Source organism: Trichoderma ghanense (assembly GCF_004382785.1).
Source record: "Trichoderma ghanense strain CCMA-1212 chromosome Unknown scaffold_1, whole genome shotgun sequence".
In the NCBI taxonomy this organism is placed as follows: domain Eukaryota; kingdom Fungi; phylum Ascomycota; class Sordariomycetes; order Hypocreales; family Hypocreaceae; genus Trichoderma; species Trichoderma ghanense.
In genome coordinates, this window is record NW_027395664.1 from 2,463,651 (window position 1) to 2,489,490 (window position 25,840).

Genomic DNA, 25,840 nt, shown 5'->3' on the forward strand with positions numbered 1-25,840 from the left:
AGATGCGATAGAAATCAGCCAAGCCGTTGTAAGCATGCCCGTAAAACGTGAAAAGACAGAACAGTCGTAAAATCAAGCATCAAGCGGATCGTCGAGGAAGTCGTAGCCCTCCTCCGGTGGAAGAAAGTAGGCAGACGCAGCCAGCCCAGCCGCCGTGATCAACGACAGCGCAGCGCTAACCGTGCCAAGATACCACGAAACATCGAGCTTCCATCCCGGAATGTTAAACTGGGCGTCATGGTCGTACAAGAATGCCTGTACACCGTCAGTATCGCTGCGCCACAGAAGCACACACACAACGGAAAGCTGCAGCAACCAGCGCCCTTATCTATACGCACCACAATGGAGATGACAACGAACTCGACCACGGACACGAGTGTAAGCAGGACGACGACAAAGGGCCACCCCGTCTCGCGCCTGTACTTGCCGCCGCCCATGACAAGCGCAAAGGAGATGAGCGTCGCCAGACACAGGACGATACCGAACGAGGCCATGAAGCCCACGGTCCGCCACATGGAGCAGAAGTAGCGCTCGCCGTATTGGCAGAGCTCCTGGGACGGGAAGTCGCGGCAGTAGGGGTCGTCGAGGCTGGAGCAGCTCTTGTGCAGCCCAATGTGCTTCTCGAGCGTCTCGCCTTTGGTCGTGGTCACCGAGTACGAGATCCAGTGAGGCTGGATGATGGAGGCGACGATCATGGCCGTGGCTGTTTTGTTTTTGCGATTCAGTCAGTTTCCCCTGTTTGCTCATGCACAACTTGTCTTTTGCCTCTCGGCAATGTACCGGTCGCATCGCGACAAGCTTCATCGAGCTGGACAGCTCGGATCGTTGGAGATGGTGACGTACCGGCGACAAAAGCCACCAGGCCGGCCGTGTAAACGTAGACCCGGGTCATGACTGAGGCACGCAAATCGAATCGCTGGCGCTGTCCGTATGAGGGCCAAGAGACCAAGAAACTAGTGGATGATGATTCCTGTGACTTTTCTTGTCTGGTCGTTTGAGAACAGGTGTCGAGATGGGAATTGAGCAATGAAATGGAAGAGGAAGCGACCGAGAGCTGCCTGGCCAGATTGAGGTGCCTGGTAAACGGTACGTGGCTGAGGCTAGCGCATTAACAGTGCTGCAGCACCGTGGCTCACCGACAGTGTTAGGCGCCTATGACGCTGCGACGGCTTCGACACCAAACGCTGCCTCCCTGTCACCTCCGAGTCCTTGCTAGTCCAATCGCAATGACGAATGCGACATGTCGTCGTTTTCCCTTGCATGTATGACGCTGCAATCTTTTATCGCTGCCAATGAACGCACAGCGTGCGGCATCCATCAGCCTCGCAAGAGGGTCATCAGCCATTTGACAACCTTTACACTGCAGCAGCAGCCACATTGGTGATAAGAGGTATGGCAACTGATTATCCGGACAGCAGCAGCGATAACAGCTTACAGATGCTACTAACTTTCATACACAGTACCACAATTACGGTTTGAGACGATGCTGCTACCTTTTACGCCCACAACAGCGATCCACCTTCAGTCAAGCTACCTATATAATGACTCATAGCATTCAACCACATCACCAGCAAACAAAGCAATTTGGCGCAGTGGAAGCGCGCCGGGCTCATAACCCGGAGGTCGCACGATCGAAACGTGCAATTGCTAACTGGTTCTCATCATTTTTTTTCTTGACTTTTTTTCCATACCATCCTTTCCACGTGCCTCTGTTGATCTCTCGGCCTTTCCCTCTTTTTTTATCCTTGCCGTTTTTTTTTCTGTGGCAGTCTCGTGCTCAGCTGCACCTTCTCCAAATGACGTGCATCTAGTACCTGTACTTATGCTGCCCCTCATCTCAAGGTTGCATCAGAGGTAGGCTGTACGTTACGCTGCTGCAGTGGTTCCCCGTAAAGCTTTAGTGCACGTCTCCTTCCGTAGCCGATCCGAACCGCCGCTACTCCGGCATCGCTATCGGGCCTCAATTGGAGGTCCATCATCTCTCCTCATCATCACCATCGCTTTGCTCTGCTCTGCTTTCGCCCTTGTTTCTCGTTTCTTCTCCTTTTTCCTTTTTTTCCAAGTGTGTCTCTGCGTCATGCGAACGTCCCTACGGAGAATCACAGTCCCCATCCTGCAAGGCCCCAAATACATCCTCAAGCCCCAAACGTCCGTCGCGCCCCTCCTCCTCCGCTCCGGCCTCCTCTTCTCCCGCAAAATGTCCTCCTCCTCCCCGTCCCCGGTGCTCAAGAAGCCCATCAAGATCTCGTGCATCCAGCTCGCCTCTGGCGCCGACAAGGATGCCAACCTCAAGCACGCCGCCGAAAAGGTCGCCGAGGCGGCCCGGTCCGGGTCCAAGCTCGTCGTCCTCCCCGAGTGCTTCAACTCGCCCTACGGCTGCGACTACTTCCCCCAGTACGCCGAGACGCTGCTCCCCTCGCCGCCGGCCCGCGAGCAGTCGCCCTCGTTCCACGCGCTGTCCGCCATGGCCGCCGACAACAACATCTACCTCGTCGGCGGCTCGATCCCGGAGCTCAGCCCCGAGACCAAGACGTACTACAACACCAGCCTGACGTTTGGCCCCGACGGCAGCCTGCTGGGCACGCACCGCAAGGTCCACCTCTTCGACATTGACATCCCCGGCAAGATCAAGTTTAAGGAGTCCGACGTGCTCAGCCCCGGTAACAAGGTCACCCTGATTGACCTGCCCGAGTACGGCACCATCGCCGTCGCAATCTGCTACGACGTGCGCTTCCCCGAGCTCGCCACCATTGCTGCCCGCCGCGGCGCATTTGCCCTCATCTACCCTGGTGCCTTTAACCTCACCACCGGTCCCCTGCACTGGCGCCTGCTGGCCCAGGCGCGCGCCGTGGATAACCAGATCTATGTGGCGCTGTGCAGTCCGGCGAGAGACATGGGCGCTACCTACAACGCCTGGGGCCACAGCTTGATAGTCGATCCAATGGCCAAGGTGCTGGTCGAGGCTGATGAGCATGAGACGATTGTTCAGGGGGAGCTGGTGGGCGAGAACATTGCTGAGGCTCGGAAGAACATCCCGTTGAACAGTCAGAGGAGATTTGATGTGTATCCTGATCTCAGCAAAGGAGATATTTCATTCGACAAGCTATAGATGAAGATGGACAAATACTGCCAAGACAAGTCGTATATGAATTGGATAACATTGCTAGCCTAGGAGTTTGGAGACGTCATTTCGCGAATAATTCATTATGTGGACATGACATTGTATAACTGCCATTCAGACGGCTGTTCATTGTAGTGACTTTTACATCCCTACTCGCCATCACAGGATATGGAGCGGCCTCCGCGTAAGAGAACGATCTATTCAACCTTGATATATGTCACGTTTGCTTGGTGTAGATCTTCCTCATGTGGCCCTCAATGTTTCCAATAGTGGTGTCATTCCGGACTTTTTTCTTTTTACTCTTCTTCGTCATGAAGCCATTCTCATTAATAAGGGCGAGCTCTCGTCCTCATCCTTCTATTTTTTCGTTTCATAGCCATTGCTTTCCAAAGCCACTTATACCCAAGCACTTATTACACCCCTTACTCCAGAGCCTTCTTGGCAAAGGTGGGCAGGATGAAGCTGGCCTTGTGGATCTCGGCGTTGTAGTAGCGGCACTTCTCCTCCTCCTCCTCCTTGGTCCAGCTGCGCAGGGGGACGCGGACGTTGCGGTTGGCGTCCTTGCAGCAGACCATGAAGCCGATCTGGCCCGAGGGGTAGGTGGGGATGGTGGTGTAGGCGTACTCGGCGACGGGGAAGACGTCCTTGCAGTCCTTCTTCAGGCGGGCGATGAGAGGGAGGTGCAGCCAGGGGCTCTCGGCTAGTTCGCGTCACAAACGTTAGCTGGTTGTCCCCCAAGATATGAAGTATAGTATGGGATTTCCGGCCAGGGGAGGAAATGCTTCGCCCCCATGCGTTCTGTGACGAGACAAATTGCCATTCTCGGAACTACCGAGCGGCCCGGTTGAGAAAGCAGCACTAGCTCTGGCAGCCCCTAGGGAGTCGGAGATGGATGCAATCGCCAACGCTGTTCCCATATGGAAAGAAAACAGCACGGGTCGCTTCCAGCATGCCGGCCTAGCCCATGGGGGGCTGCTCGCCTTCTCAAAGAAAAAAGAGACATACAACCTTGGGTAGTGATGACACCGCCCTCGCGGAGAGCGTCGTGCAGGAGCTGGAAGTAGGGCTTCTGGAAGAGGCTCTCGGCGGGGCCCTCGGGGTCGGAAGAGTCGGTGATGATGACGTCGAAGGTGTTCTTGTAGTCGTCGAGGAACTTGAAGCCGTCGCCGACGTGGACCTTGGCCTTGGGGTGCTCAAAGCCAACGGACATGTGGGGGAGGTACTGCTTGGACAGGCGGATGACGGCCTCGTCAATGTCGCAGAGGATGGCCTCCTCGACGCTGTCGTGCTTGACGACCTCGCGGAGGACACCACCGTCACCACCGCCGATGACGAGGACCTTCTTGGGGTTGGGGTGGGAGTTCATGGCGAGGTGGGTGATCATCTCCTGGTAGGAGAACTCGTCGCGCTCGGTGGCCTGGACGACGTTGTCCAGCACGAGGACGTTGCCGTAGTCGGTGGACTTGAAGATGAGCACGTCCTGGTACAAGCTCTTCTCGTGGTGCAGGACCTTTTCGACCTTGAGGGTCATGGCCTGGCCGGGCCACATGTCGGAGATTTCGCGGAACCATCCATCTGTCGGAGCAGCGGTGATCAGTATCAAGTCTTGCCAATCATATGAAGACAATCAGGTGCGGATGCTGATTTGTTTTTGCACAGAATCTCTCTTTTTTTTTTTTTTTTTTTTTCTTTCAGCGTCGGGCGATGATCCCACTATGGCAACATTTTTTCTTATCGGGATACCCTCTTATCACGATACCCGGATGGACAAAGGAACTTTCCTGCTTCGGGTCGGGCATTGTAGAGCAATTGCTTCGTCCCCGTATCAAGGAAAGCTTCTTGAAGCTGGGAGACAAGCGCAATTGCCTTCATACTCATGACAATCTCAACTGGCATGGAGGGGCAGTTGGAATAAAAAAAACTTCCATGGCAAGGCGGGGTATGAACGAGAGTCGGAAGGACGAGATTCAGCTACAAACCTTGGATGGTGGGGTGAACAATCTCGCCAGACATCTTGGAGGTGGTGTGTAAGCGGCGCGAGGGCGTACAACGGGGTATCAAGGTAGTATGAAGAAGAGAAGAAGAAGAAGATGAGGAGGAAGAGAAAGGAAGAGAGGTAAAAGAAGAAGTCCAAGTTAACGGAGGGAAAGCCGGGAAGGGGAAAGCAGGGCGCCGAGCGCCCGTCGTAGACGAGGCCAGCAAAATTCGAGGCGCAATTGGCTTTCTTGGTGGGGTGAAAATTTTTGGCGCGTTTTTGCCAGCCTCGAGCCTGAACCTGAAGCCAAGACGCAGCCCAAGGGTTCTGTTTTGCTGGTGCACGCAGGTCGACAGTTCCTGAATCATGCCTGTGAGAAAATTTATCTAGTCTTCATTCGATTATAACAGAGACTCAACATATATTGACGCTGTCGGTGGCTGCGAGGCAGATGCTGCAGGAGAGTTGAGTGCTATGTCAGTTTACTCGGTACCTTGTCTGTTTCTGGCGGTACCACTCGTCTACTTTGCTGAGCTGCGTGACGTCCGAAAGCTTCGAGCTAACCGAGCCCAGTCATTGGGCTACAGCTGCTCCAGAAAACTGCTGATTGGCTCAAACTCCCAGCTCCAGAACCGAAACGGAATCTCTCGCAGGTATCTTTATAAGGTTACGGAATGCAACCATGTACCTGAAGCCACAAGCAGGGCGGGGAGGTAAAAGCAGAAGTTTGCACCCACGAAATCACCATCCTTGAGCAATGACTGGTCGGCGAGATCCGCTTTCAACAGTCGTGAATCCACCAACCCTTCGAATTCTCATAAAATTGCTTCATTAGGCAATATCTCAGGCTACTCCAAGCTTCCATATAAGGTTGCCGAACAGATGGAGTATGGAAAGTTTTGCTGCCCCGTTCCGTTCTCCATGTGGTGGCTGGTCGTCTACTGAATCAGCTCGTTCATTACCGAGCACTTCAACTTCCCAATTCATATACAGATACTGCTTCTGTTTCTGCGGTGAGCTGGTGTCATAAGTGGTGACCTACTCTTTTGGCTGACAACTTGACTATATCGTGTGGCAGTGAAAGTGTTCTTGGGGGATATCGCATAGCCTAGCTTCGACGGTATCAAGGATGCGCCTTAATTATCCAACACCGAAATGGCCAAGCTACTTGAGGACTGAGTATTTGCCCTAGGATGGCGGTCTTTTGATCGATTCATCATGTCGGTGTCTCCTTTTGCGCCGAAAACCCTTCCGATCTCGGGTACATGCTCAGATAGCTTCAGTCGATGATGCTTGGTACAGGTGAGTTCGCAAGTCGTCAGAAAGGACATGAGAGTTACTCTCGCGGCTTAGTAGTCTCGCGCTTAGTAGTCTCGCGGCTTAGTGCTTCTCGCGGCTTAGTAGATGCGTTTAGCAAGCAACTTACTCCGAGTCTCGGCTGAAAGTGGCCACTATCTCCCAGAAGCGTTGTCTCAAGATGTTGACCAAGACGCCGTTGGCCAAAGGCTGGGACTGTCTACACCCGTCACTCGATCAAGGAACAGATTCCCGATACTAGAATGTTCAGCACCGTGCCTTCCACGAAACTTGCCAAAGTCAGTCTAAACTGACTGAAGCTCTTCTACTTGTATCGAGGATTTAGCCCCTTCGCAACAGATCAAGACATGCGTGATGCAGACAAGTTCGACATAAACTGTAGGACCTCCTAGAGTATCTACAGGACAAATTGAGGGGGATCTCCTACAAGTTCTGCCCAAACACGCATGGCTACCGAAATGAGCCTATACGGTCGTGGACTAAGAAACCTAGGGGCACAGAGGAGCGTCATCGAAACATAGCTTGAGCAGTTCAACAAGACGAGACCGCTGCGTTGACCGTTAATAGACCGTAAACTCCACGGACGAAGCACCGTCTCCAACGTTATGCTCGAGTACGGCGTCAATAAAACAGCGGAAATTCCCCTTTCCTACCACTTAAGGGGCGCATCTGCCATACGGTGACTCCTCACGAAGTTCTAATGGCATGCAGGCCTGGACTGCCTCTTCAAAAGCCGGCAAGACTGGACTCAATTATAAGATGAATGCGATCACCACGCAAGGTACGATCAGAGCTTACAATTCAGATGGAAAGCTCCTGGGGCGCTAGGCGTTGTCATGCCGTCAATTGCTCAACCTCATGTTAGTCAATGATGCTCCCCCCTTCCGACAGTGGTTCTTCATTACTTGGCGGGACACAATGGGTCCTAACTGCCTTCCGAGTATTGAATTGTAGCTCTGCTAGTGCTCCGATGATGATTGGAGGGGACCGTTGGGGCAAACCTACACATGCTTACAGGCCTCGGTGCGAATTAAGGGGAGGCCGTATGTCCCAACGGCACTTCCAGCTCTCAACCTGATCCCTCGAGCTAATTCGGCGAAAAAGAAGATGAATCATTGTGAACAAGGCCGATAGCCTTGCCTTGCAGTTTCAAGGCATTCGGGGCCAGAGTTGCTCCGTGTCCAACATCAACGCTCCCGAACACTTCGCACCAGACTGAAAGTTGAGGCTAGCTTATGCTCCCCTTCAAGATCGGGATTACAACAGATTGCAACAAAGCCTTCCTCCAAATCACACCGTAGGATGAGGAGGATGCCCAGGTCGCATCTAACCGCACATTGTTCCACGTGGCGATCGCCCGTTGCACGTTTGGGCGCCCCTCCGGTTCGGGCAACGACCCCAGGCATATATCAACGGTTGTCAAAGTTCCATGTGGCTTTGCGACAAATTCGGGGAAAGCCCCAAGAGATCTGGCCACGTTGTGAGCTAAGCCTTGCGGAGGCATTCTATCCTGCTCGGAATATGGATACGACATTGCTATCGGTCCTTATACGCAAAGGCTGTGACATGTTGTATCACCTCGTGCTGACATGGTGCCGGAGATGGTTCTGGAGTGGAGGGTAGAGGTGACCCTCCGTGAGCGGCGGTGGCCCTTCTGGTAACTCCGTTGTGTTGCTGCTAGTGATTCCTTTTGTCGTTGGAGTTGTTTCCGCTGTGACAGTCGGTTACACCTGTTCGGGAACTCCTTGATGCGGTGGTGTTGAAGTTGCTCTCACCTGCATGTATTCCGCAGCCTTGTAGATATCGAGAAGGACGTTTACTGCTTACGCGCAGTCGCAACACAATGCCACCAATGCGAGCAGCACGCTGTTGTTACAGGAAGCCGGATTTGGGGTTGTAGAACATAACAGAGATTCAACAAGTGCACCCATTTCCCACCGAGGGATTATAGGGTAGCACCGCGCCAAGGCATGTGTGAGGTCGAAAACAGGACGATACCACCCCCATGCACGTTTACCTGCCTTATCAAAATAGAAGCAAGCGGTGTGTCGTAGACGATGGAACTGGGGAATGTGGCTTGATCATCCCGTGTGTGTTGGTTGACGTTGGATCCTACCTGCTTGCGTGCCACGTGCGTGGGCGACACCCTCGGGAGTGGTAGTAACTAATATTCGCCAGAGGTTCACGATGGATTCAATCGACATGCCACGGGCACGAGAAAATGACGTATCAGGAAATGCGAGAGGACAGAATCGAATCGACAACTCGGGACTTTGATTCCAGTCGAACTAGTCCGTCTCGAACTGTACAGTAGGATTCGGTCCCTCGACAAGTTCTAGCAGCATGGCAGTACATGAATGTAAACGCACGCGCACCAATCTGAGGACGCCTCTCACACACATATCGCGGAGGAGGCGACGAGAAAAGCCCTTCTACCGTCCCATCCACACTCCATCCGCAGCCCGATGCGAAGTGGCAACTCATGCCTCTATTGCCCCCAAGGCACATCTGTGTTGTCTCTTTAGTTTGGCACAGACATGCGACCTACACGCTGCGACTCTGCAGAGCTTCCCACTGCGACTGTACAAGTACTTTGTGCTTGTGCCGGTCCGCGATTGTCACGCTTCATCAGGGAGCCAAACAAGGGTCAACCCATCAACCCACCCGATACAAACCGTCTTCCACGCTACGAACCCATGTCATTCGCGCCGATGTTTCAAATCAGACCTGGCCCGCTCATCGGGTGCACTAAGCTTGTTCCCTTCCTTTCTTTTTTTCTCCTTTCAAAATTTCTGGTCAACATGATAGTAGCGGGTTGACAGTCCCACGGAGATGCGTAGTCTTTCCTCTGCACGTTTTTGACGACTTGACTAGGCGTAAACGAGGGGTGATGGGATGGTTCAAAATCATTGGACGCTACCATCTTACTTCGGCAGACGACGTGCACGAGGGAGGGTTGCACACGTGGGAAGCGGTTCGACGTCAATGCTTGTCATCTGCTACCATATCCGTATCTGTACTAACTTCAAGTTGTAGGATATTCAGACACGCCAACTTATCACGAGTCTTGAAAATCCGGTGGTACGGAATGTAGCCGAGTCAGAGCCAGAACTCTACGCGTAAGCTACTACATACCTACTTCTACATCCTCCGTAGCAAGTACACGAAGTACGAGCATCCGAATGCCGAGCAGCACTTTGAGCCTATTCTCTTGTTTCGTCAAGAACTAGAGCTAATACGACGGAGCTCCGAGATGCTTCATGCCCAATGAGGCATTTTCATTTACACAAAGTCATTTTCATTTCACACAAAGTCGTTACATCCTGGTCCAAAGTCTGGGAAGCCTTGCAAAGCCCGACGATTATGCTGCTCAATAGCTATCAGATTCCGTACTCACGTAGCTGCTTGGCAGGTCCTCCAGGTTTCTCGTCTGACGATAGATTGCTGAATGCAACGAATGCTGCGAATGACTTGCATGGCACATGGGTGAACATTCATGCGGCGCTGCATATCCAGCCACTCGATCACCTCTCTTTACCAGCTTCATCAGCTGAAGTCTGCAATGCCTGTTGCATCTTCGCCCCTGAGGAAGACGTACACACCCTCCGTAGCGTCACTGCATCTCAGAGATACTCCGTGGAATCGGCGTAAATACATGCTCGTACGGGAGAGAGCCTCCACGTTCCCCCTCAACCTCCCACTCGCCGGGCCTCCCAGCAAGACACCCCATATAATGCCGATCTTTCAAGGCTGCACTGCAACATCGTGTCTTGGAAGCACGAGGCTGCCAAGCCACTGCGACAACTCCAAGACAAAGTTTACAGCCAGCCTTGAAACGCTCGTGGAGTCTCCGTTTGCGGAGGGAGTGCGATGTAATGGCTCATTGCCGACGCTACGGCAGAGGCACACACTCTATGCGAGTAAGCACTCGCCTACATGCTCGATCCGCCTCATATCTTTGTCCTTGGTTTTTGCGCCTCATAATAATCATAGTAATCTATCAATCTATGCAAAGAAAAAAAAATAAGAAAGATCATCGCCGCTACTGTACGGGCTTTGTTGCGCGAGATGAACCTGTGTTTTAGCACGAGCCTCTGCCTCGTAAAAACGGCATATTGGAGGCTCAAGCTAGCAAAGACACCAAATCGACCGGCCTCTTTTGCTAGCAAGTTTTGAACCAAACTACTTCATACACCTTTGCTCCACCCAGCACGCGAAGGGGCGGACAGCCGGACAGCCTTCCCCTGGCACGGGCCGTCTTTCGCCATCCGTTGGCGATGTCTTGCGCGTCTGCGTCTCTCGCTAGGTAGGCAGAGGGCGGATTGGTAGCAAAAAGGACGGTAGCTGCTTGGAGGGGAAAAGATAGGCACCCGAGAAACAGGGAAAAAGAAGAGCCAAAGGGTAAAGCATGGAGAAAAAGAGGAAAAAGCAGCGAGATGGATCGTGTTTCGCATGCTTGCTGGCTGAGACGACGGATCAGCGTCTGGTGGTGACGATGGCCCTGTTTGCCGAAGTCGAACATCCTTGAATGGGCGGGCAAGGCACGAAATTGCGTCCTTGGGTCATCAAACGTCGCCCTTGATCTTGGGGAGCCGAACCCGAGAGGAGATGATACAGGACCGAGGCCGCATTAGTCTTTGCTGCCAGTAATTACTGGCACTACTGCATCTTTCTGTGTGTACACACAAAGCAGCAATGGTTACTATTATAGTCGTGGCAGAGCAGAGCAGTGCGGCAATAGGTTGTCAACACCATTACGACTCCATAGATTCGGGGTGGCGCAATGTCTGCCGGAGATGGTATGGGATTAATCGTGCGCTCGACGCCGTTAGCATCCGGCTAAGGCTAGTGTCGTCCAGACGTCAGTCAGTCAGTCCCTCAGTCAGTTACTAGGTCTACGATGTGCTCGTCATGTCGTTACGAGTAAAACGACGCCTTGGGGCGGTTCTGCACGGTAAATCCCAAGGCACGGCCTATTGCCTCGGAGCGGCCACGGTCCGGTGTCTCTTTTGGGGGGGTAGCAGTGCGTAGTTGCAGCGCATGAGAGCCAGCCTCTCAGACGGGATGCCTATCAGTATGGAGGAGTAAGCATTGGCAAGTTGCGCGGCTCGTGCAAGTAAGCCACAACCTGCGGGTAAGGTAGGCCGAAGATGAGTCTTCGTGTTCGTTCCGTCCTGTCTTGCCTTGTCTGCCTGGCTTGGCTTGGGGGCGAGCGCGGATGGATGAGGTTGCAGCTGGTGATGGTGATGCAGCAGCGCTAGGAGCAGAGGAGAAGACCCCCAAGGCAAACAAGAACGCTTGGAAAAAAAAACAAGGAAACTATTACTATAGAACAAAAACACGAGCAAACAAGCATTTGGTCCTGCCGTTCCGTTCTCCGCATGCCTATCAGAGAGTAGTACAGTAGGAGCCTCGCAAGTCGACGTCGATGCAAGTTCAGCCGTCTGCTTGTGTTGCATCCATGGCAGAACAGAGAAGGCCTCCCTCTTCCAGCCATAGGTCTGTGCCTGTGCTGTGATGTGATCTCTTCCACCCTCTCTCTCTTTGCCTCTTCCCTTTGCTTTTGCTTCTTTTTCCTTTTCCCGCTGCTTCCTGTCCCCCACATTCCCGAGACCTCTTCTCTTTTCCTTGTAATTTTTTCCCCTTCCTTGGCCTGTTCCTCTGCCTTCTTCGCCGCTTCTTTTCCTGCCATTACTCGCGCCCCATGAGAAGATGCTCCGCAGGGCAAATGTGTAACAGGGATCTTCGCCCACCCTTTTTCCTACGGCCATGCCACGAGTCGTCTTCGATCCGCCCTTCCGGCAGTTTTACGCCAAAATGTCTCTCTCGCACCCCGTCTGCTCTGTTCTGGTGTGTAAGGACGCGTGCTGCCCATGCAGGGACCACTCAAGAGGCAGCATTTAAATGGAGTCTGGCTTGACGATGAGGAGACACGCGGCATTCAACTCGGGTGGTGGTGGTACGTCCAGGAAGAGAGAACTTCCAGGGAAGCCATGCGATGTGGGTGACGACGGGGGAGGGCACGTACTTGTACCGTATACCTGCGAATCGCTAGGCAATAGACGTCAACCGGTACTCGCAACCTCAGCGGTCCGGCTCTGCTTCTCCAGCAGCGAGCAGCAGTGCTGCACGTGGACTGCTGTGCAATGGTATCCGGTACGGCAGAGACTGGAATCGTGGCAGACGCCGCGGTAACCTCTACACCGGTGCCGGACATGCTGCAGGAACCGAGGCAGTACCTGGCCGCGGGACGCAGATACCGCACGCTTCGGTGATGAATGCTGCATCCGTCGACGCCGTCCCGGCCGGACTCAGGTACCTTCTCCGCCACGGTGGGGTAGTGCCCAAGTACCGCGCGGGCCAGCCCACATCGCTGCAGCCCCCTTATTCCCCCCCCCTTCCCCCGGTAGCGTAGCGTCGAAGGCCGCTAGAGCGCTCGAACAGAAGCTCGATGGCAGCGCCAGCACAGGCTCTGGCCGCAGCAGCCGCTAACGGACCCCCGGTCAACTGCACCCAGGATTCATGTCGAGAAGGTGCTGCTAGTAGCGAGAACTGCCCAGGGCCCCATGCCGAGCACCATGTTGAGCCCTTGCAAAGCCCATGCAACGCCCCCATGCAATTGCCATGCCATGCCATGCTTGGGTGCTTCAACGAATGAGTTGTATTAACTTGCTCCCGAATTGCAGTGCTGCAGAGGCAGAGACAGCCCAGCCCATTCCTCCCAGCAGGCAGAATTAAATACTTTGGACTAGGCTGTCGCAGCTTGTTCATGTCCGGCGTTTGGACGGCCCTCAGCAGACAGTGCGGCCGATCTCCATCATCCGCCTAATCTTTGCCTGCTCCCCTTCTCTCTCTCTCCTTCTCTTCCTATTATTCATCAGTATTTAGTACAGTATCCTGCACGTTTCTGCCGGGCCTTGCTCTGCTAGTGTGGCCGTACAAGGTAAAGATCGAGTTTCTTGTAAGTGGCTGTTGGAACCTACCCGTCGGTAGCTCAAAGAGCAGTCCTTCTCCAAGTCCCGAGTTCCCACGCCGAATTCTGCCCTTTTTCCTCCTCCTCTCCCATCCGTGCCCTTGAAATCCCCAATTCCCCTCCACGCCGTTCCCCCCCCGATCGACGACCGAACGGCGACGATAGACGGACGCTGCATTGAAGAGCGACGGGCCGACAAGGGGACCTCGAGAGTTGACAGGGGCATTTTCACGCAGCTCAGCGACCGCCGCCGAAACAAAGGGGCGAAGGAGATACTAGAGAGAGACGGCTGGACAGCACCGCATTTTCCCTCCCAAAACCGAACATTGGCAGAACGGGAGCAATTCTTTGCTAGGCGACAATCTTGAGCAATTGCCATCCCTTCCGTCACCTCTCAGACACCCACGTTTTTTGCGCGCGCACGAACACCGAAAAGGAAAGACAAAAGGACAAGGGGAATACAGCAGAGAAGAAAAATCGAAGACAGCGCCGGTGTCATCCGTCTACGCTGCCGCTACCCGTCCGTCTGATCCAGAAAGCCCTTTTTTTCCCGCAAGGCCCGCCGCTTCCGTGGACACCAACCTTGAACCGACCCGGGCTGCCGAATTGACAGCCCTCCGCAACCCCGTCAGAGAGACAGTGGCATTAGAAAACCGTCACCACGGCGCATCCGTGGCCACAGAACGCCAGCATGTGCTTTGGCGCCCGGAATAAGAACGAGGATGGCGAGGCTCGCTCGCGGGAGGTGGACAAGGTCCTCCGCCAGGACGAGAAGCGCATGGCGAAGGAGGTGAAGCTGTTGCTGCTTGGTAAGCCTTGGTTGCGATACGTTGCTCGACTTTTGTGCTTCTTCTTCTTCTTCTTCTTTTTGTTCCTCTCATCTCTTCTCATCTTCTCCTACGATCTTCTTTCCTTGTTGCTCTGGCTCCCGTTGCCCGCTGGAAGAGAAGCAGTTGACGAAGAATTTGTACCAACCGCGATGCTGGTTCACTGCTGTCAAATGTATCAAAAAATTGCTAACGTGCCGTGTTTCCGTCTGCAGGTGCTGGAGAGTCTGGAAAGTCTACGATCCTCAAGCAGATGAAGCTCATCTATGCTCAGGGCTTCAACAAGAGCGAAAGGCTAGACTTCAAGCCCGTCATCTTCAACAACATTATCCAGTCATTCAGGACCATCTCTGAGGCTATGGGCGAGTTGGGTATCGAATATGAGTTTCCGGATAACGAGGTTAGTCACCATCCGCGAGCACTGGCTCCAGTCCATTCTCCTTCCCGTACCACCTGCATGCCTCAAGTACATCTCTATGCGCCCCAGAGGCTGTGCTTGTGTTACGTTATCCGCGGATGGGATGCTATTCGTCACCCGGCTAATAAGGCTGGCACTGCTCCGTCCAGCTGATGATGCCATAGATCATTGACTGACATGCATACTATTTCTAGAAAAACATGGCTCACATCCTGGTTGACAACGAAATCAGCCCAGACAGCGGAATGCCACAGGACTACCTAGAACCCATCCAGGCATTGTGGAAAGACAGCGGCGTTTTGACGGCAGTTTCCAAGGGCAATGAATACGCCCTGCACGATAACTTGACATAGTCAGTTCGCCCCTAGATGCTCAAGATTCCCACTTTGGTGGTTATCATTGCTAACCCCCCACCTAGCTTCGTTACGGACATTGACCGGATATGGGCTGAGGGTTACGTACCGAATGACCAGGATCTGCTGCGCTCTCGTCTGAGGACCACGGGTATCACAGAAAGCGTCTTTGATCTTGGCCAGTTGACATACCGCATGTTCGATGTCGGTGGCCAGAGGTCAGAGCGGAAGAAGTGGATCCACTGCTTCGAGAACGTCAACTGCCTGCTCTTCCTCGTCGCCATCAGTGGCTATGACCAGTGCCTCGTGGAAGACAAGGACGGTGTAAGTGGATGGGTTTGGGATCATGACCGCCTGGCGTTCCCGATGAGCTAACACGAGACGGCCGCTAGAACCAAATGAACGAGGCTCTGATGCTGTGGGAGTCCATCGCCAACTCCCACTGGTTCACCTTGACCTCCCTGATTCTCTTCCTCAACAAGATGGATCTCTTCAAGGAGAAGCTCCCCAAGAGCCCGATCTCCAAGTACGGCTTCACCGACTACCACGGACCCGACGACGACTACAAGGCGGCCAGCAAGTACTTCCTCGACAAGTTCCGCGCGCTGAGCAGAAACCCCGAAAAGGAAATCTACGGCCACTTTACCAATGCCACGGACACGAACCTGCTGAAAATCACAATGGGCTCCGTGCAAGACATGATTATTCAGAGAAACCTCAAAAAGTTAATATTATAAGGCCCAACATACCTATTTTCACAATTCATCATCACACTACATTGCACCGCAGTGTGTGTCCGTTAACACGTTGCTCTTCTCCAGGTTGCTCATTTGATCCGCTCCTTTTCGTCTCTCGGCCAGTGTTTTTACAGTTTTGTCGCTTATTATCGCTTACTCGTCACCATCATCACCACCACCACTACAACCACCACCATACACACCAGCTCCGAGTCTCGACATCTCCGGTTCGATCAGCCTTCCACTCGGTATAGGGCTGCCTGAGTCCACTCAGTTTCTCCCCATTTTTCATGCATGATTATGGCATCTTACGGCTTACCTTCATTATACACATTGGCAACAATTTCTCTCCGGCTACATCTCTTCGCGTTTCTCGGTACACACATATACATCTAGCGGGGACATGCCACTCTTCCGTTGATTCTCATTTTCACTCATCTACACTTTTGTATTTGCCTTTATTTGTTTGGTATTTTTTTTTTCTGTTTATCTGTCTACTCCAGCCAGATGCTTCGAGGCTTGGGGACAGGAGAAGGCGGGCTGTTGCAAGACTTGGATGGAAAAATGGAGGCAGCCTGCTTGAGCTTTCATTCCGTGAACGGGGTTGATGTTGTTGATATCATCAGAAAGATTTCTTTTTTTCTTTTCTTTTCATATTGCAGAGTGGCTAAACGAGGAAGAGGAGGATGAGGAGGGGATCGGAGGTCCTTCTTGGGTTTAAGGAAGGATCGGTGGATATACATATTTTCCTTCATCAATGATACCTAAATCTTCTCTTTTCTTGTCTCTTATCATCTCTGCCTTAGTATTTGACTTGGTCAGTCTGCCTAAGCGGATGAGGTATGTACATGAAGAGTTTTATGGTGTTGTTTTGTAGTAATGTTGGGTCAACATCGTGAGTGCGAGAGTGACGTCTGTTTTGCATCTGGGAGCTTCAAGGTTGTTACCTTTGGCAAAGCTCCTGAAGGCACTATCTGGCTTAGCTGTAAAAAAACTCCAGGTGTATATTGATCATTGGATGATGACTATTGCAGAAATGTGTTCTGACGTGTAGATTGGAGGGTGGTGTCTAATTGAAGAGCCTTTGGCGCATCCTTTGAAAACTGTTCTTATTGGTGCCTCTAAGGATCTGATCATCTTCGTGATGGCTTGTTATGATGGAGCATTTGATCGACCTCAGTGGAGGCATGTGTAAGTAGTAAAATCTTCAACCCCTTTGAACCCCACGAACTCCAGGAAAGGAGATGCGACGGAAGTGAGAAAATTGCAGAGCGTTTGAAGAGAACCAAAGGGGACCACTGAGAAGCAGATATCCTCATCAGCGTTCAAAGATTCTTTTTTTCAGCTTTCTTCTCCCCTGTGTGGGTTTTGCCCTGTAAGTCAGCTTAACGTTTATAGTTGGGTTGACGGCCACCATCCAACATCCACTAGCGCGGCTACTCGAGCCGCGGGCAAGTTTAAACGAAAAAGCAATTTGGCGCAGTGGAAGCGCGCCGGGCTCATAACCCGGAGGTCGCACGATCGAAACGTGCAATTGCTACTTGCTTACTTTCTTTTTTTTGTCCTTTTTCCCTTCTCCCCTAACCTTTATATTCACCTAGGGTTAACAAGTTTTCTTTTTTCCTTGTCCACCTTTTCTTGCTATTTTCATTTTCCTTTGTCGTTGAATAAGGGAAGGTGAGAGAAGGAAACACTTGCATATGATCACTTGAATGTGGTGGTGCATAGGTATGAAGGGAGGGGAAACATGATCTCTTTCTATTACAGTTGTAGTCGGTAATTCTGTCACAGGTATAGGTATTTTGTGATGGCTGGATATGCACAGAGAGTGCGAGGCGGATGGCTTCTCTGTACGAAGGATGCTTTATCAATATATAAATGAGTACGCCTGGTGGATGTCATTTTGCGGTGCATCTCATCAAGGTAAATGAGAAGGAGATAAAGGAATTGTTGTCTGGCAATGTCCAAGGTACACTTGTCTCTTTGTGGGGGCGTGGTATGATGGTGAAGAGAGGGCGGAGATGACATGGGCTTGTCCTTAAAGCTACTTGATGTGATGATAAGTGTAGATTTATATACGAACTCTCTCTTCCTTAACCAAGATGCTCACATATATTTATAAGTTGAATGTACAGAATGAAAAAAATACTGCGGCAGCCTCTTGATTTCTCACTTGATGAGCAGGATACATGTTCCTCTGAGATTGAGCGTCTCCGTGGCTAACAGCTCGCAGCTTCAAGTCGGTGCGGCTTCCTTCTGAACCCAGCCATAAGGCATGGAGCAGTGCCTTGATTCAGAGTTCGTTGACAACTAATGTCACGTCTCTGATGATTCACACATTGCCTTGCACCAGGATTGGGGCTGTTGCATTGATGTTTCCTTTTCTGTCGTTGCTGACCTATATAGAGTAGTATCAACCTTCCTCATCACTCACCCTTTCCCCTTTCTGTGCAGAACTGTCATGATTAATCAATCTGTCAGCTCTCTAATCTGTCCAACGGCGCACCTGTGCACGAATTCAATCACAAATCTCCCGAAAGAAACGTCAACGTCATTGCATACCAAGATCGTCCTCGTCACCTTCAACCCCGCACAATTTAACCCGCGAGCACATACCGAGTACGCAACATGCCAGAACGCGAACAGGAGGAAGTAACCTTCCAACATCCCAATCCGCCAATCGGGTGTCGCAATTCCCCTCCCGCAACTCCCGCACCTCCCCCCTTCCTTCCTCCCGCCTTCTTTCCCCCATTTACGGCTTTCGTTTCGCGGGGAAGGAACCGCCTAGCTTGAAAGCAGTAAAGCCAGGTGGGCAAGCAGCAGATGACAAGACAGGCCGGCTGCGGGTTGCACTTGCAAACTTGCAAGTTTCTGTTTCCTGCCACAGCAGACGGCATATCGTGGGGTGTGACATGACGTGCCGTTACCACCCAAATGCTTCGTGACGAGTGGAAAGATGGTGAATTTAGGCATTATTGGCAAAACTCGAGATTTGCGGTGAGAACAGGGACCCGAACAGGCCGAGGCCGGGATTGCACGCCTAGCGGAGAGCAATACGACCGCTTTGAGGAGATGCGGGAAAAGAGGCGGCGTTCATGATGCTTCTTTGCCTTGAAATCTTTGGTGTTGATGCATGTCTCGGTTCACGGCTTCTAGGGCGAGCATCAGAAGTGTATCATCCTGTTTCACTCCTACATCCACCTCCCTTCTTGCGTCTCCTCTGATCTACTTCCCTTCTTCTACGTCTCCGCCAAGGGGTAGGGTATTGTTCCTGTGGATGCTAGGTGCGATTCGCGATAGGCAAGCTATATACCATATTACTGCGTCTTCCCTCGGATTCCAACTGTTGACCCCGAGGGCGTGTCGCTGCTCCTTACCTAGTCAGCCGGCCATCCTCGAAGCTAGACGACAAACTCGGCTCGACAGCGGCAGTGGAAGCGCAACCCCTAAACTGATACATGTAGTTTGTTTGTGACCGCCGGATCGGTATCATGGTAGCTGTGAAGCAGATTGCCCTGCTTGCGGGCCTTGCCCACTGGGCGGACGCCGCAGAGAAGGTCATCACCAACGACACTCACTTCTACGGCCAATCGCCCCCTGTCTATCCTTCACGTATGCTCTACCGGATCTATTTCAATAATGTTGGAAGACCATGATACTGATGGAATCATCTAATAGCTGAAATGACTGGTGGCAATGAGTGGGAGGCGGCGTATCAAAAGGCCAAAGCCTTTGTCGGCAAGTTGACTTTGGAGGAAAAGGTGAGCAGAGACGGTCACACAGAGACACTTGCCACTTATTACAAAGGGACTGGCTGGTCTAACATTCATCAGGTTGATCTCACAGCTGGGGTCCCGCCCAATACTACTTGCAGCGGTGTGATTCCCGCCATCGAGCGTCTCGAGTTCCCCGGCATGTGCCTCAGCGATGCTGGCAATGGCCTTCGCAACACGGACTTTGTCAGCGGCTTTCCCAGCGGAATTCATGTTGGTGCCAGGTGAGTGGTTCAAAGAGTCTATGTGATCTGAGCTTATGCCCCCAAGCTGCCCCTTGAGCGTCGCTCTCGAGCTAACCGCGCCCAGCTGGAGCAAGGACTTGGCTTTCCGGCGTGCCGCTGCCATGGGCGCCGAGTTCAAGAAGAAAGGCGTCAATGTCCTGCTCGGTCCCGTGGTTGGCCCTGCCGGACGTACCGTACGTGGAGGGAGGAACTGGGAAGGCTTCTCCGTTGACCCCTGGTTGGCGGGAGTCTTGGTGTCTGAAACCGTTTCTGGCGTCCAGGGACAGGGCGTTATTACGAGTACCAAAGTCGGTCGTCTTCCCATTGCAACAACCGACCCTCTCCCAAAAGTTGGATACTGACTATCATGCGTGTAGCATTACATTCTCAACGAGCAGGAGACCCACCGACAGCCGGAAGGGAACGTCTCTGCCGTGTCTTCCAATATTGACGACAAGACGATGCATGAGTATTACTTATGGTTAGTCTAAGCCGCTCCCCGTCGACCATTGCAATGGAGTTCTGATCTTTCATTAGGCCCTTTCAAGATGCTGTGAGAGCGGGCAGCGGAAACATCATGTGCTCTTACCAGCGTATCAACAACTCGTACGGCTGTTCCAACAGCAAGACTTTGAATGGCCTTTTGAAGACCGAGCTCGGCTTTCAGGTTCGCACCCCGTCCGTTCATCTCTCTACTTAGTGGCACTGACCCAAAACTTCTCAATAAAGGGGTTTGTTGTTTCCGACTGGGGCGCTCAGCATGCTGGCGTGGCTTCTGCAGAAGCTGGTCTGGACATGGCCATGCCCGGAGCGGCCGGATTCTGGGGCGAGCGCCTGGTTGAAGCTGTGAAGAATGGTTCATTGCCTGAGTCACGGGTAACGGATATGGCAATGAGGTGAAGACAATGATGATCGTCATCCTTTACATGTACTGACGTGCTTGCAGAATCATCGCCACCTGGTATCGGTTTGATCAGGACAGCGGCATCCCAACACAGGGAATCGGGATGCCGTCCGATGTCATGGATCCTCACGAGGTTGTTGATGCCCGAGATCCTGCCGCTGCACCGGTTCTTCTCAACGGCGCCATTGAAGGCCACGTACTCGTCAAGAACACCAAGAATACGCTGCCTCTGAAGAAGCCGCGAAAGCTCTCGCTCCTCGGCTATTCAGCCACGACTCCCGACTTCTTCAGTCCCTCCAGGGATGTGCAGCTCAGCGACAGCTGGATCTTCGGTAAGGAGGCGTACAACTCCAACTACCTTTCGCCGGACGGTTTCGCCACGTTTGGCAGAAACGGCACAACGTTTGGTGGCTGTGGCTCTGGTGCCATCACACCCGCACTCGCGATCTCTCCTTTTGAAGCCTTGAAGTGGAGGGCTGCCCAAGATGGAACGGCAGTTTTTAACAACTTCCTGTCAGACAGGCCGGATGTTGATCCAACATCTGACGCCTGCATCGTCTTTGGCAACGCATATGCCTGTGAAGGAAACGACCGTCCGGCTATTCGAGATGACTATACAGACGACATGATTAAGGCGGTGGCCGACCAGTGCAACAAGACCATTGTTGTCCTCCACAACGCAGGCATTCGGCTAGTGGACGGATTTGTAGACCATCCAAACGTCACAGCAGTCATCTTTGCGCATTTGCCGGGCCAGGAGAGCGGGCCAGCGCTCACCTCGCTTCTCTACGGAGAGGCCAGCCCCTCCGGAAGGCTGCCGTACACTGTTGCGAAGAACGATGCCGATTACGGCGACGTTCTCGATCCGGCAAAGGCGATGGGCGAGTTTGCCTACTTTCCCCAGGCCGACTTCAAAGAAGGCGTCTATCTCGACTATCGCTACTTTGACAAGGAGGGCATCGAACCTCGCTATGAGTTTGGCTTTGGACTGAGCTACACTACCTTTGCGTACTCCAACTTGTCCATCAACCACGTTCCGGGGGCAAACACGTATCCATGGCCTGGAGGCCCCATTGTCAGCGGTGGACAAACCGACCTCTGGGATGCCATCGCCACTGTCAGCGTTGATATCCGAAACACGGGCGGCGTTGCGAGTTACGAAGTGGCACAGCTCTACATTGGCATTCCAGGAGCTCCGGCGAAGCAGCTTCGTGGGTTTGAGAAGCCCTTTCTGCGGCCCAACGGGTCGGAGTCGGTGACGTTCCACCTCACAAGGAGGGACTTGAGCGTTTGGAGCGTGGAGAGGCAGAAGTGGCAGCTGCAGCAGGGCACATACAAGATTCACGTTGGGAGCAGCAGCAGACGACTGCATCTTAACGGGGCTCTGGAGTTTTGAGAGCACCGGCCCATCATTATACTGAATGATGACGCTTCACGGCAGAAACTACATGCATCCATGGTGGTTATACTGCATCTGTACATATATCGACGAATACAGCTCTGCGGTCTCGAATAGAAGAATCACGACTATACAAGAAAACTGTCTATTCGACACACCATATCTCACTTGAGCTTGCGAGGACTACATACCGTACTTTGCATCCCTCCCCATGCCAGGGCATGCTCCATTAGGCAAACGTGTTGGCCCGACTCAAGACTTAACACACCAACCAACGGCTTGACCCCGAATTCAAAACTCAACTTCAATGCGAACAAAGTTCTCCAGCAATTACATCCAACATAACATCTTCACCGCCTCGTGCTCGCCATGCAGAGCCATATGCTCTAGAGACGCGATCAACAGGAGATTCCTTAGTCGTACATGGCATCCATTGTTAGTTCGGACTTCGCTCCGGCCGCTCAATTCTTCAAGCGCTCGGGGCCTCCGCCAAGTGGTCGGGGTTGTTTAGTGTGTATCCATACAGCACATTACTCGTAACCTCGAGGATCTTGGCAACACTGTACAGTAACTACTTCTTCCCCAAGGACTTTCTCGCACGGGGGGGATGCAAGATGCAATGAAACGTTGAAACAGCAACAGATTCTAGAAGGAAGGCGATAATAGTGCATCAACAAGGGGGGTGGTGTGGACAGGCTAGATTTGATGTCATGGACCACTGTCATGTGCCGCCATCTTTTCATGCGTCCTTTGTAAGCTGTAGCGTCGATACGTGTATCGTAATGCTCTGACAACACGCAAAACACGCCACTTTTCAAAGCCTCCCCCATCATCTTGATTGATGAACAAGTCATGGCGAGACAAATCGAGATACTACGGACATGCAATGCCTGCTAGCTTCTCATCATCGTCATCATTATCATCATCATCATTCTCCCTTTCTCTCCATAAAAACTCCACACGCCTCTTGGCTATCTCCGATGGGATCCTCTCCAAATGTGCGGCCGGCGAGATTACGATTCAATGCAAAGGCGCCGGTCTGCCGTGCGATTGACATCGTCGCTTCTGGGCCCCCCGAGATGACATCGAATAAAGAACCAGACCGGCTGCTTTAGATAGATGATGGGGGAGAAGCTACCAAGGGCATCGCTAGAAACCTGACTAGCAGCTGTTAGCTGGCTGGATCTGGAGCGAGCGGCGTGGAATCCACAAGATTGCGAATAGAGATCGGCCTCGAGTCTCCTTCTAAGCAATGCTGCTCCCAAGTGTGTACTGCTCCGTACCGTACTCCATACCGTACAAGCTGACGGGCAGACAAGGCGAGCCAGAAGAAAAGACGGGACAGAGAAAGAATAGAAGGGAAGCCCCGGCCACCAGCGCGGACCAAAAGTCACACGATCGACGATCGCATGAACCGTTTCCTGCTCGAAACAGAAAAAGTGGCCTCCGTCGCAAATTGCTTGGCCCTGATGGGCGAGAGGCCAAGGCACATCTCGTACCGGAACTCCAGACTCCGTCTTGCCCAGTTTGGCCCCTCCTTGCAACAATGGACAGTGCGGCTCGATTTAAGCGATCGGCATCATTGACAGCGGACAGGGCGAGCAGGGGCACATCCCTGCGCTCTCTCTATTTCCCCCATGGCCAAGATCCTAGCCGGGGTTTGGACGCTGGGGGCTCCAGGGCCATGACTTTTTTGATCTCAACAAAGGGCCGGGCATCCTGGACGCTTGACAGCAGCAGAAACCCTTTCGGCAAACCCGATTCCATCAACGACGCCCCTTATTACCAGAGCCATGGTAGACATAGATACATACCATAATCGCCATTGGTGGTAAGGGAGCGGCTCTCGGCACAATCACGATGCTTCTTTAGGCAAAGGCGATGGTTGCCCATGTCCCGGAGGGGCTGGGGAAGAGAATGAAGGGAAAAGAAAGAGGTGGAAAAAAAAAAAAGGAAAAAGAGAAAAATACGGAGCATCTGGGTCGCAGACATGGCTCGGACAAACATGTCTTGATGTTCCCCCCTCCCCCCACGTCTTTAGAGGCCAGAAAATCGTACGATTTTCCTGGTAGCTCGTAATATTAGAGCCCTGCAGCGCAGACTAGCGGCCGGGGGGCTTGCTCAGTGCATCTGGGCCGCTCCATTAGATTCCGTGTCTCGGAACGGCAGCATGTGCGCGTGTCTGCATCTGCGTACTGTATGGCGGAGGACGGACGGGTGACGTCTGGCCATCGTCCATCGAGCGATGCTGCAGTGGTGCATCACAGCCCGGCGATCTCACATCTCGCGACTCCATAGTGGTGGTGGTGCTGGTGGTGATGTCTGATTAATCGCCATCTAGATGTATCGCATGCTCGAGCACCCGCATTATCGCCGATTCTCTGCCCGCTGCCGCGCTGAAACTGCTCCGTAATTGTCGCATCGATTAGTACTATCTCGGAAGAGCCCGTCGGCTACAAGGAGGAGCGAAATGGCGGAGTGCAACAACTATCGCCACGTTCTGAGCCCTTTTGTGAAGCCAGCATGGGTCCATATGGACGTAGTTGTACGAGTATGTACAGTACATATCGTACACGCGTGCCGATGCCTCTTCTGGACCCCGGTATGCCTAGCTCGATGGGATCGAAAGCCTGTCTTGTTCATACCATGTGCAGAGAGAACGGAGCACCAACTGGGAACATCAAAAAGAAGCAATAGCAGGGGTGTGGGCGACCAGAGACACGGAAGAAGCCCGCGGCACTGGTGGAAGAAAGAAGCGAAAAGGAAAAATGGCCCGCCAGGGGGCGTGCGGCTTCTGTATCAGGTCCAGGACACCGCCCTTGAGAATCTCGGCCCGGATATTTCAAGCATTTCTGTCGCGAAGTGTCAAAATGTGATATGATGCTTTGCGATGAGGCTAGTAATCCGGTGCCCCGATGTGATGTGGCTTCGCGCGTAAGCGGCCGGCAGTTACTCTGGTCCAGGATCACTCGCCTCGCTGGGAAGGGGGGCGTCGATGACCAGAGTTGACAAGCAGAATAGCACCGAGTGGAGGCTGTTGCACAGACGCACCCAATTCCCGCTTCGGACTGCAGTTCTGCGGGTGGCGGAAGCCGTTGATCGCAGAGCGAGATGCCTGATGCAAGTACGATCAGAGTGCGACGCCCGAAAGGGTCAGAACAAGTTGCGTACTCTGTGCAATCCTCAACTCATATCCCAATCGAATCGACGCTTCTGCCTTCGGTTGCTCCTTTGCAGTGCATTGCAGGTGATGTGTGTTTGGCGAAGCTTGAAGCAATTGGTTCATCACCCTTGCAGGCTCAAGGCAGAAGCGGGATTCGCTTGCCTGATCGCCACCGCCGCTCACCCAGGCAGACATGCTGAATGACAGGATATCAGGGACTTGATCAGGAGCGAGTCGATGATGATACCGCGCATGAGGGTGTACATACGAAACCAGCTTCGGCGCGGGACGGCCCTTCGACAGTCAATATCCTCTGGGTGTCTAGAATACTTCCTGTGTTTTCCAATGACCCCGAGATGCCTAGAATCAGGTTTGGAGATCCATAGCAGCCGACAAGAGCTCTCACCGGGTACCTGCGAGGAGGACAGCAAGCTCAGCCTAGCGCACCAGAAGCAGCAGAGGCTGCGAAATGACAAACCTGGAGAGATCACCGGCGCACAAGACCATTATCGCCCGATATCCGCCAGCCCGGCTTGTCCAGGTCAGCTTGCCGGCTGGGCGAGCAACATGAGCCAAGTTTCGACGAGAGAGTCTCATGGAGGGGGGCTAGGAACTGTGCGCAAAGCAGAGCTTTACACCCTCTCCCCCGTAAGTGG

General features: G+C 52.9%; 7 protein-coding genes across 7 annotated transcripts; 4 read left to right on the plus strand and 3 right to left on the minus strand.

Annotated features, from left to right (window-relative positions):
* Window positions 1-72: 72 nt before the first annotated feature.
* On the minus strand, window positions 73-892 carry CCMA1212_002216 (uncharacterized protein; the record flags this gene model as incomplete). Its single annotated transcript, XM_073699608.1, has 3 exons — window positions 73-255; window positions 339-703; window positions 844-892. 3 exons carry the CDS (start codon window positions 890-892, stop codon window positions 73-75), a joined length of 597 nt encoding a protein of 198 aa, XP_073561789.1.
* Window positions 893-2,077: 1,185 nt separating this feature from the next.
* Window positions 2,078-3,109, plus strand: CCMA1212_002218 (uncharacterized protein; the record flags this gene model as incomplete). Its single annotated transcript, XM_073699609.1, has 1 exon — window positions 2,078-3,109. One exon carries the CDS (start codon window positions 2,078-2,080, stop codon window positions 3,107-3,109), a length of 1,032 nt encoding a protein of 343 aa, XP_073561797.1.
* A 434-nt stretch (window positions 3,110-3,543) lies between these two features.
* On the minus strand, window positions 3,544-5,134 carry CCMA1212_002219 (uncharacterized protein; the record flags this gene model as incomplete). Its single annotated transcript, XM_073699610.1, has 3 exons — window positions 3,544-3,821; window positions 4,127-4,696; window positions 5,101-5,134. 3 exons carry the CDS (start codon window positions 5,132-5,134, stop codon window positions 3,544-3,546), a joined length of 882 nt encoding a protein of 293 aa, XP_073561796.1.
* A 7,048-nt stretch (window positions 5,135-12,182) lies between these two features.
* CCMA1212_002220 (uncharacterized protein) lies at window positions 12,183-12,828 on the plus strand (the record flags this gene model as incomplete). Its single annotated transcript, XM_073699611.1, has 2 exons — window positions 12,183-12,263; window positions 12,469-12,828. 2 exons carry the CDS (start codon window positions 12,183-12,185, stop codon window positions 12,826-12,828), a joined length of 441 nt encoding a protein of 146 aa, XP_073562380.1.
* A 1,249-nt stretch (window positions 12,829-14,077) lies between these two features.
* Window positions 14,078-15,721, plus strand: CCMA1212_002221 (uncharacterized protein; the record flags this gene model as incomplete). The annotated part of the gene is made up of 5 exons (XM_073699612.1): window positions 14,078-14,195; window positions 14,429-14,613; window positions 14,826-14,983; window positions 15,050-15,308; window positions 15,377-15,721. 5 exons carry the CDS (start codon window positions 14,078-14,080, stop codon window positions 15,719-15,721), a joined length of 1,065 nt encoding a protein of 354 aa, XP_073562381.1.
* A 1,390-nt stretch (window positions 15,722-17,111) lies between these two features.
* Window positions 17,112-17,402, plus strand: CCMA1212_002222 (uncharacterized protein; the record flags this gene model as incomplete). The annotated part of the gene is made up of 1 exon (XM_073699613.1): window positions 17,112-17,402. A coding segment is annotated over one exon (291 nt), but the record flags the coding sequence as incomplete, so codon positions are not given.
* An 8,005-nt stretch (window positions 17,403-25,407) lies between these two features.
* Window positions 25,408-25,691, minus strand: CCMA1212_002225 (uncharacterized protein; the record flags this gene model as incomplete). Its single annotated transcript, XM_073699614.1, has 2 exons — window positions 25,408-25,597; window positions 25,684-25,691. 2 exons carry the CDS (start codon window positions 25,689-25,691, stop codon window positions 25,408-25,410), a joined length of 198 nt encoding a protein of 65 aa, XP_073562378.1.
* Window positions 25,692-25,840: the final 149 nt, after the last annotated feature.